This window comes from Epinephelus lanceolatus, chromosome 9 (assembly GCF_041903045.1).
Source record: "Epinephelus lanceolatus isolate andai-2023 chromosome 9, ASM4190304v1, whole genome shotgun sequence".
NCBI classification, from domain to species: domain Eukaryota; kingdom Metazoa; phylum Chordata; class Actinopteri; order Perciformes; family Serranidae; genus Epinephelus; species Epinephelus lanceolatus.
The window spans coordinates 20,034,223-20,045,598 of record NC_135742.1 but is presented as its reverse complement, the minus strand read 5'-3'; the positions used below and the strand labels follow the sequence as shown (position 1 = coordinate 20,045,598).

Genomic DNA, 11,376 nt, shown 5'->3' with positions numbered 1-11,376 from the left:
GGAGATCAGACCCTCGGTGCAATCCTGTTTTCCTCTGGAACTGTGAAAGACGTCCACACCGTGACATGTTTTGCCGTCTAGACAGCATGTTGAAGTTGTTACTGTTCTTCTTCTGTGTGTTTATTGGCAGCTCGCAAACCAAGTTTAGAGGTACATGTACTGCCACCCACTGTGTCGGGTGAGTTGATGCCGCCATTGTTAAGTCAATGAAAGCAGTCTGGCTTCGTATTATCGGTGCTGTTTATCAGCTTTAATTTTAATTATCGGAAAACTGCAAATTTATAAAAATGTCCCATTATCGGCTGATAATTTATCGGGCCGATATATTGTGCATCCCTAGTATTTATGTTTCTTGATTGTTGCAAGACCTGTTTGATATAATTTTCTCTTACTATGCTAATGTTATGCACCAAAACAAGTAAGCTAATAACAAAAGCTCAATCCCTGCTAGCCTGCATGAACGTCTTGAAAACGAACCCCGTTTTTCATTTGGGGGTTCCCAGTCTAGACCGATTCACGTCTCCATAAACGTTCAAATCAAACATGTAATGTACTCACCTCATAGGCACAGATGTTAGGAAGGTGTACGGGGGTTGCCATGTGTTTGTATATCCGTTATTGTTCAATAAAGCATGCATTTTATCTCGGGATGTCTTGAAATTTTCTTCACCCCTTCTTCGTCCTGCAATGAATGAGTGGACTGGCTTTCTACTGCGCCACAGTTCCATTAAAGCGGTTGGGAGGTGTATTGCACATTGGTAGTACACTTCCCAACCGCTATTGTGGCGCTGTATCCGACCCGAGCCCGAATACAATTTATAGCTACATTTTTGACCAAACCCGGCCCGACCTGTCAGGTACCATCGGGCTCGGATCGTGTAGCCACACACTGTAGCCTATCTGAATTTCTGTCTTTGAGAGATATTATTTTGTAATATAACTGAATTTTCTATCCATACATATAAATTTTAGATATATTAAAATTATAAGGCATCTTTGAGTAAACTGCAAGTATCATTTAAGTAGGCTATGTCGTGGCCGGCCGAGTGTCCTCTTTTTTGGAAATCAAAATATGGTCACCCTACCGTACACCTTCCTAACATCTGTGCCTATGAGGTGAGTACATTACATGTTTGATTTGAAAGTTTATCGAGACGTGAATCGGTCTAGACCGGGAACCCCCACACGAAAAACGGGGTTCATTTTCAAGACGTTCATGCAATGAACATCTTGGTCCAAGGCTAAATCCCTGCCAGACTGTAACCGATTGGTTCTGAGATTGCATTTTGGCTAATGCATTTGCTCTCCACGTAGACTGTTTACCCCCATGCAACCAAAGCCAGCTCAAACATGATTGGTCAATACTACTCTGTCTACAGTCAGACTACAAACAGAAACCTGACCACCTGATGTGGAGACTAACAGCAAGCTAACATCCTAAGAGGACTAAAAAGAAAAGAAAAATATAAGCAGTAATTAACAAATGCTAAGTGATTCCCTTTCATGGTTTAAACTTGAGGGCCCTCGCTGTGTTTATTAGAGTTGGACGCAGACTTGCCAGGACATTTTGATCCATGAGCAAAACAAAAACTATTGTAGGTTCTATTTTTAAGGGGGAAAACGTTTAAGAGAGCTGATTGTAGGAAATGACACATATCAGACAAAGAAGCATAAATAATCGGCTACACTGCTGAACAAAAGTGGCCACAACATTATACCTGGTGACTCATTCTCAACATCATACGTATCTGAACACCTGGAAGAAACTGAATACACCGAGAAACCAACGTGCACCTTCTTATATGCTTGAACATGTTTTTGTAGGTAAGACTACATTATTTGACTAAGTTTGTAGTGGCAGCTTTGTAAGGTTGAACTCTGTGCATTGCTCATCTCTCCGGTCGATACCGTAGGCTACAGCAGAGATTGGGCAAAGCTACAGTCATCCCAGCTCCCTCTACAGTACATCTGTTTTTGTCCATATAGTAGGAGGAGGAGTGCTGACATTTGATATGCAAAGGCCTTCTAATCCCCGAAGTGCATCCCAGTGTGTGCACATATCAAAGTGCATGTTTTTCTCTTTTTTCACTGGCAGAATATGCCTACTATCACTTTTAATACCAAACTGACTCACTCCTCTGCCTGCAGAGAGCTTCATGATAGAAGCTGAGGTATAAAGATTCCCTTTGTCACTCCAGCTTAGACTCATTCCAGAGCTAAGTCTGTCTGCGTGCACAAGACTTTTTCCCACTGTCAGCGTGACATTGCTAAGGAACAGCAGCTTTGTGTGGGTGATATTGAAAGCGGGCAGTGTTATAACAAGACAGTGACACTAAGGACATCGAGTGAACTTGCACTCTCTGCTCTTTGAACTCCACAGGGTTTTCTAATTAGCTCATCTACGTGTTCTGCTTACGGACATGTAGAAAGTTCCCATGAGGCCAATAAAGATGATCTGCTCACATTTGCTGACTCACAGAAGAGATCCTGACTTACCCTGAATTTTCGCTTACAGTAATCATTAAAGAGGCTGAATCCACATCGGCGAAGGGAATGCTCTCCCTCACGTAACCTCAGAGAAACTGGAGATGCTGCACTCCTTTTCAGATGTTAGGACCAGGGCCAAAAATGCCCGTAAAGGCCAGAAAAATTCACATCAACAACCAAATCTATTTCTGTCCGACTGAAGCGTCCATTCCAGGGGCCATTACTGTCAAAACACGCACACTCAGACCGGGAGGTGTCGTCATGAATAATTCCTGCTCCTTCTTCTTGTAGGCTACTTCCTGCTCTGCTCCTGTCTGTGTGGGTATGTTTATGCATGAGGCATTCATTATTGAACTATGAAGAGCACAGATATTCTGTGAACATCCAAAGGGATGACTCAAACATCCATGTTTAACTTCCATCATTACATAAGCTTCGGAAGGTGAAGAGGTGTTCAACAGACAGCTGGATCAGATACACGTGTGGAGAACAGAGAGAGGAATCAGCTAATCAGTGGCAGAAGTTACAGTTTTAGCACAAGTGTGTCAGGACATGAGCTCTGACTTTTAGCAGGGAGAAGCTGTGCCAGATGTCTTTTACGCAGCTTTCATTGATTTCCCACTAAATTGGTCAGCGGTTGCTTGTTGCCATGGTTACAGTCAGTGAATGTGAAAGGATGTCTAAGAATGACTACTAGCCTCGAGAGCTCTGATGCAATTGCTGACATAGTACGACACAGCCTGTCATTTTATTAGGCTCTCCTTCTAGCTGCACGTCACCGTTTGGCTGTCTTTTCCGTCTGTACTTCTGAGCCACCCAGCTGGCCTATCTGTTGATGAGTGCCCTTATTTGTATGCAAAGTAACGCGCATGCGCCTGTTTGTGCGAGACAAGGTCAGCCCCGTCGAACAGTCTTTGCCATCCTCCATTTATCATTGAGGAGGAAAACTTAACAAAGACAGAGCCCTGAACCAGAGTGTAAACAACTTCACTGTAAACATGCCCTCTATCATGTATCCATCTCTCTCTGTGCCCATTTCCTGTTGATGTTTAAAGATGAAATACTTGCTTTGACTTGGGCCATTGCACAGATACAAGTGTGGTTTAATCAAATTATCATCACACTGTACAGTACATGAACTAATGAACTGCTAATTGTAAATACAACCAGGACACAAGCCATTTGCAGGTTTGTTTAAATGCATTTAAAAGACCATAAAGGAATACCTTACCCATAAAATGATCATTTGTAAATCAATTAGTCATACCTTGAATTTATGAAGACTTTTTTCTCACATGCGTCACATGCAAACATATTGATTTATGAATTGATTCGAGACCACCTTCAACAACAGCAAGACTGTATCAAAGATTTGTTAACATACTCTCACACAACTCGTGCAGTATTAGTGGTCGTAGTTTTGCTGTTGTTAAATGTGGTCCCCAGTCAATCATTTAATTCATTCATTTTCCATAACTGCTTATGTCATTGGGGGTCACGGAGGGTCTGGAACCTATCCCAGCTGACATCGAGCGTGAGGCGGGTACACCCTGGAAAAGGTCGCCAGACTATCACAGGGCTGACACATAGAGACAGACAACCATTCACGCTCACATTCAAACCTATGGGCAATTTAGGGTCACCAATTAACCTGCATGTCTTTGGATTGTGGGGGGGAAACCGGAGCACCTGGAGAACCCATGCTGACATGGGGAGAACATGCAAACTCCTCCACCTTGGGGTTCAAACCCCCCACCCCAGGTACAAACCAGGAACCCTCTTCCTGTGAGGGGACAATGCTAACCACCGCACCACCATGCTGCCCCCAATCAATCAATAAACCAATGTTTGCTGTTTTCCATGGAGGCATGCAAGAGAAAGTTTTCTTCACAAATAGTCATTTTATGGGTGAAGTACTCCTTCAATACCAGGCTCCAGACTCAGAAAATGCATTAACAGTAAACATCTAATAACTCTTGAAGCAGCCCGAGAGAAATTGTGTGTCTGAAAATAAAAATGGGTATAAACACTCGAGAAGACAAAGCACTCAGAAGGTTTTTTTTTTTTTACAAAATGCTCTTTATTATTAAATAAATAAATACTGCACTTTTTTTACACAATAAGTTATTTAGCACATTTTCTACCATGGTGATAATGGCTCTTAAAGGATCCTTAAAAGTCCCCTGGTACTGTTTTTTTAAATGTAATGCTCTCCCCCTCTCTCCTCCCCCTCACATCATCCATCCAGTTCCCAGCTCAATGTGCTGAGTCCATCCGTCATTAAAGAGAACAAATCACAGTTTTAAAAGTTAGTGTGATGTTACACCTCTCCCACTCACTCACACATATAAACTGCCGAACTCTGTGGCATTCACACACATCTAGCGAATCATTTCTCTGCATTGGTGAGTCGGCTTTGACAGACACTGTACATCATTTACAATATTCCACAGTCGAGCATCAGTTAATGGATTACCTCTATAAAACTGCATCAACTATACTGTACACATTCAAGCTGGTGCCAGCCCAGCCTGTCTTTACTTTCGAAATATCCCTCTTTTTTTCCCCGCCAGAAAACATCTGGGGTTCACATTCGTACCAACATACTCGTTCCAACACATTCAGTCTTTCCTCTCCTTCAACAATCAACATACAATCAGCCCTTTAACCATCCTCTGTCATTGTGCTACATTTCATTCCCCACATCCACAGTCTGTTCGTTCTGTCTTTTCAGCCGCACCTCTGCTGAGTCATGAAGGTGCAACAGTGAGGGAATGTTAATTAAGTCTTCAACGGTCCATCCTCAAACTCGTCCTTCCCACACAGATTCCTTCAGAATCCTGGGTCCACTGCAGCACTGCTGCAGTAGCACGATGCGCAGATTTCTTTGTGTATCACCATCCAGAACACATTATTGTGGATTCAGCTGCATCTCTGCAGGAGCATGTTGAGGGAGTACACCATGCGTTCGCGCAGGTCGGTGGGGCAGCCGGATGTCAGCAGGGAGCTCAGTTTGAAGGTTTTGGAGACACGATCCTCGTTGATGTATGTCAGTATGTACTCATCCCTCTGGCAGCTCAGGATGATCTTGGTGTGGTCGTGGTAAAAGTTGATCTGTGGAGAAAAAAAACAGCTTTAGTTTATTCTCTACCAATTTTTGGTAAAAGACAATTGCAAATGATCCGTTTCCTCCTCCTCTGTTGATCTAGATACTGTTGCACTGCAGCTAAACTCCTCTGAACGTGCCCAGCAACGGCTGTGTTTCCTGCATGTGTGTTTACCTGGAAAGTGCCGTCGTTGAAGAGCATCATGAGGGCGCGGTCGGACTTGAGCCACTGCAGCAGGTAGAGTCTAGGCATGTGTGCATCTGTCATACTACCCAGGTCCCCGCCCTGAGAGAGCCAAAGAGCAACACAGAAGGATTAGACAAGCTGCAACATGACAGATACCATTTCTAATGCTTCATGGGGTGGAAAGACAAAAGATACATAATAGCAAGAAAGAGGAGTGGGGGAATAGAGAGGTTTACTTACGTCCATGAGGTTCTCCTCCATGTAGTGGGAAAAGTACTTGAGCACAGTCACCTGGCCCACAAAATGTTCAGGAACTTCGCAAGTGGGGAAGACAGAGCGCTGGCCCAGCTCTGCATAGTAATGGATGGTCCTGGAGAAACAGAGGAGATAAACAGAGTTACGCAACCACTCATATAAACACCACATAAATGGACCAAACATAAATGCATTTCCTTGACATTTCAAATCTGACGTTATTCTTGACTAAAAATATCGTTCTTAAGCTGTTAGTAAAAACACGGCTGAAATTGAGACTGAAATTCATGTGATTTGCTCTCTTTCTGACAGAGAAACCATAATGTATTCAGATTTAACAAGCCAAGCCTTCCCTTCAATTTCATACTTTTGTCAAACCTCTAACAGGTTCTTCAAAGTAGCTCTACGTACTACAGCATGCTCTAACAAGCCATCTCCATTATATGCAGTGACTAATAACTGTCAAACTGAAGGTGGAGTGTTGTGAAAGCATAGAATGGTGCATACTTTCTGTCTGGCAAGAGGCTCATGTGAGTGCCATTGTTGAAGAGAACTCCCACGGTGTGATCAGACAATTGGTAGCCAAAGCCATACTTGTTGGAGTAGTCCACCCATTTAGTCACCCATTGAAGATTGCAGCAGTTTGCGCCTTGAGGAATGTCGTCGGCTGCAGGGTGAGAACACAGAGGAGAAGAATTAGATACAATTACAAGGAAGGTTTTAAGAGCCAACAACCTTAGCTGTGCAACCTCGAACAATCCTTGACTTTATTCAAAGCACCCAAGAGAAAAACTAGACTCCAAGGTTTCCTCCAGATTCACTGAAACTTAACTATAAAGGTCTTACACAATGAAAAGGTTGAGTATCCTCATACAAAGATTTGTGCTATGTTCAACCAACGACTGTTAGATAGCAGCGTTGTAGTGTAACAACAGATCGTTAGCATAAACACAAAGACCACAGGCCTATGAAACAGACAGTCATAAAATCGCAATATTATTTCATCGCTTAAATTATCGCGATAAATCGAATCAAGTATATTAGTTTCGGTTAATTGTGCTTTTGATAGCCCAAAACCCACTAGTTACTACCAGGGCACCCTGGTAAGTAAGCAGCTTCATTTTGAGCCTCAAATCCTCTTTGGCATTGTTAACTAACGTATGTTAGCACCATTAGCTGTGCTGACACTGCTAATGGTGCTAACAGAGCTAACAGTGATAACACAGTTGACAATGCTAAAGGGGTGTGGCTGCTTAATATTGAGCCGTTTACTCAGCAGGTTGACCTGGGGGAGAGCGGAGACATTGCTGTTGGGTCAGGACAACGTTACTAGCGGTAAAAAAAATGCCAGGAGCTACATTGCTAACTACAGTTAGCTCCCACCAGACCAGACTAATAAGCAGTGCGGTACAATAAAGAGTAGCAAATTAATCTATAGACCAACATGCATAACCAATTAGCGGTTATCCATTGACATCCTTTTATTGAATCGTAACCCCTGTATCATGATACATATATCGCCAGATTCCTGCCACTAAACAGCACTGCGTCTCTTTGTTTACTCATTTCAAGGTCAAATTCAGATAATGAGCTATACTTGTATCATGAAACCTTTCAACGTGGAATCGTCTGATCAATAATTGCATGTATAAGTCTTGACTCTACAAATTAATTCAACAGGTTGACTCACCTTTAGGCATATTCTCCAGACATCCCCTTAACACGCTCGCCACAGTCTCAGCCACGCTCCCCGTCGTGCTGTCTTCTAGACCTTAAGAAATAACAACAGCAGCAGGGGGTCATTTACCCTGAAGTACAGTAAAAGGAATTATTTCAATGCACTCAAGCTGTTTTATCAAGTCTCTCTTCCACTGATGCACTTACTCCATTTTCCTGTGTGTCATTTATGTGTTAGAACAGAATATTATATAACACCTTTATGTGTCTGTCTGTGATCACTGGGCTGTGTGTGTGTGTGTGTGTGTGTGTGACGTGGCTGGTGAGCTTACATTCACTGCTGCTGCTGCAGCTCCCCAGACTCCCCCTGACAATCAGACGGATGGTATCTCGCGGCGTCGGGGACTGGTTGTCCGTTGCCTGGCCAACAGGGCTCTCAGCAGATGGCGGAAGTACACTTCCATTCTGGAGGTGAGATCAGTGACGAAAGAGGTTAGAATCTGTGAGTTTGGATCATCTCTTCCTACTATGACTAAGCAGTCCCCCACAGATGCAAAGTGGTTGGCTTTAAAGGTTGAAAATAAGTGCTTTTCACTTGTTCTGAAATTGTGCGTGTTATTAAGTTTTAGCACAGCATCGGAGTGACTCATAGGAGTCTCCCCAACAGACTCTAATCTGTTCAGTTAATGGCTGCATGAATACATCACCTACACACTTGTTATATCCTGTTTTGTGTTGAATGAATGATCTCTTACCTCTGAAATCTTTTTGCTCTGTTGTTGGCTGATTACAGTTCTCTCCAGGTCGTGCTGCAGTTTGTAGATCTCCTCTTCCTCTTTGGTTAACTTATCTATCAAAAGCAACGACAGCACACAAATGATATCAGAGCACGACCTTTTAACCAGCAGCCGTATGGGATGGAATGTGACATGTGCTTGCAATTGTCTAATAAAATAGATATAACTGTGCCTCTTGGAGCAACCCCAATTTTACAAAGTGAAAGATAACTGGCTGGCGTGACAAGTGGTGTTTTAAGTGGTGCATGAGTGCTCAATAGCTGATGTAATACTCACTCAGAGTCTCGTAGTATTTGACCTTGTCTCTCTTCCCACCGAAGAGCGCAGCGGCAGCTTTCTTGAAAAAGCTCTTGGCGGGGCTAGAGACGTGGAAATCTGGTGCTGAATGGCAACAGCTAGCCGGCAAACGCTCTGGACTGAAGCCCTGCAGAGAGAGAAAGTGGGTCAGTGTGCGGCTGGTGGGAAGGGGGTCATCACCATACTCCCACAGAGTGACATTTAGAGAGGCTGACAGACAGGGAGGTGAAAATGGTGTTTAACCTGCGTGATGAAGTCGTGCCTCAGAATGTGGTCCAGGTTAGGCCTGTCCTCTGGGATCTTGGCTAGTAGGCTGGTGATTAGCTGCTTAGCCTGTGGCGACAGGGAGGAGGGCAGGGAGTAACGCGCCTCTCTGATACACCTGTACGTCTCCTTCAGGTTGGTGGTTTCAAATGGTGGCCTGCCCAACAGCATGGTGTACCTGGAGCAAGATGGAGGGCATAAGTGAGCTAATTTCCATCACTAAAAAAACACCTTATCAGACATGTGACTGTAGGCAAAACAGGATCATGCACATCCATGAAATATGATGCCACTTTGTCTTTTTAAGCTCATTATCTGTTAATCAATAACAATTCCCATCATTACTAAACCTTTTAAGTGCCTAATGGTGAATTTATAGTTTGCCTACTCACATTACACAGCCCAGGGCCCAGATGTCTGATTCACAGCCGTGGCCCTGCTTGTTGAGCACCTCGGGGGACAGGTAGTTGGGAGTCCCACAGATCGTCTTCCTCCTGTTTCCCGCTGGCTCCAACTTGGCAGCCAGACCAAAGTCCCCGACCTTCAGCTCCATCGACTCACTCACAAAGAAGTTACCTGTGGGGAAGAAAGGGAATGAGATGATGAGCACTTGATATTCAACCCAGGATCAAAGGCTAAACACTGCACAGATCTCTCTCTCGCTTGCTCTATGATGGATTGATAACAGAATAATCAGAGGAAGAAGCGGGCTTGTATGAAAGAAAACATATCCTCCTTGTACAGAATGCATCCTTACAAATGTGCACACAGTGTCTCAGTGCTGTAGTGTGTCACTGCTGCATATAGATTGCTTACCAAGTTTCAGGTCTCTGTGAAGGATCTCCTGTTCGTGCAGGTATTTCAGTCCAGATACAATCTGTCTTAGGTAATAACGCACCTCTGGCTCTGTGAGCACTTTGCGAGCCTTCAGGATATGGGCTAAAGACTGCAAGAAAACAGAGAAAAGAATGATTATAGAGCTGTTTCCTGAAGTGTAGTGATTCCATAGAAACACATATTTTCCTCTACAAAGAAAACTTTATCATATTTGATGATTTTTGTTATATTAATGTCATAAAACTGTAGGAACATGAACAAATTTGCTGCATCATACAATCAATTCAAACATTAGAGGTCTTTTGTAGTGAGGGCAGACTCCCTTTGTACTGCCTCATTGACTTTGGGTGCAATGCAGGTGTTACCCAAATTTGAAACAGTGGCAAGGAGAAAGTACACTGGTTGAAGACAGCACTTACTTTTCTACTGCAGTATTCCAGCAGGATGTAGATGTTCTCCTTGTCCTCAAAATGGTGATAAAAGTGCACAACGTGTTTGTGGTGCAGTGCTCGGTGCAGCTCAATTTCTCTGTCAATCTAGCAGGAGAAGAGACAAAATGGTCACGAGTGTAACTGAAGGTAATTTTTGGTGATACATGCTGTCCAGACACATCAGTGCGCACAGCCGCTTGCGCACTTACCTTCTCCCGTTGGTGAGGTTTGGAGACGCGTGCATGCGGGATGATTTTGGCTGCGTAAACTTTGCTGGTGGAGAGGTCGGTCATCTCGTAGCATTTCGCAAACCCTCCCTGGAAAGAGGAAAAACACTGTTAACATGCTGCGTCTTCAGGGTTACTTGGTAAATCCAAAAGGGTCGAGTATAAATTCTATGCTTGCGCTACCTTTCCCAAAACTTTTCCACGGCAGTAGCACTTTCCCGTGACCGGGTCAGTGATTATCCTGGCCATCTCCGAGGGCGCACTGCGCTCATCCATTCTCTTTCGGCGAGGTTCGCTCGACCTCTGCGTCGACTCACACATGCTGCTGCTGTTTGTCTGTTGGGGACTGATATTTCTCTGTACTTCCATGAGAGGTGGTTGATCGTCCCGCACTCAGAATGCAGCCTGGAGAGTCCGTCTCTGAGAATTTATACCCTGGCACCCACCCCACCCCGCTGTCTGCCGCCCTCTGTCTGACGTCACGGTGTGAAACGAGAGCATGAGGTCTGCCTGATATCGACTACCTTGCATGTACGTTCGTGTTGATGATGGCACGGACATGAAATGAAAGGGAAGAAAAACAGCCTGTGGGTTCTAATCTTTAATAAGTTTATGAATTCCCACGATTATTTGCATCACAAGTCGCCACCCACGGCAATCATTCACACAGACGTGTTCTGTCATATACAGCTTTTGTTCATTGAACAGGCAGATCAATGAACCTTTTACATGTTGGTGCACAATATACTCCAAGGCAATGAAAAGCTAATGCATTTTGGTCGATAAAACATCCACCTTGCAGAGGAAGAAC

The 11,376-nt window shown here is 43.9% G+C and overlaps 1 protein-coding gene across 1 annotated transcript; it reads right to left on the bottom strand.

The window, feature by feature from the left end:
* Positions 1-4,542: 4,542 nt before the first annotated feature.
* plk2b (polo-like kinase 2b (Drosophila)) lies at positions 4,543-10,978 on the bottom strand. Its single transcript, XM_033618424.2, has 14 exons — positions 10,749-10,978; positions 10,548-10,655; positions 10,327-10,443; positions 9,887-10,016; positions 9,463-9,646; positions 9,050-9,248; positions 8,786-8,933; positions 8,468-8,562; positions 8,045-8,177; positions 7,726-7,806; positions 6,543-6,702; positions 6,021-6,150; positions 5,769-5,879; positions 4,543-5,601 (listed from the first exon to the last, which is right to left on the bottom strand). The coding sequence occupies exons 1-14, from the start codon at positions 10,932-10,934 to the stop codon at positions 5,410-5,412; spliced, it is 1,974 nt and encodes a 657-aa protein (XP_033474315.1). The 5' UTR covers positions 10,935-10,978; the 3' UTR covers positions 4,543-5,409.
* Between the last annotated feature and the right edge of the window lie 398 nt (positions 10,979-11,376).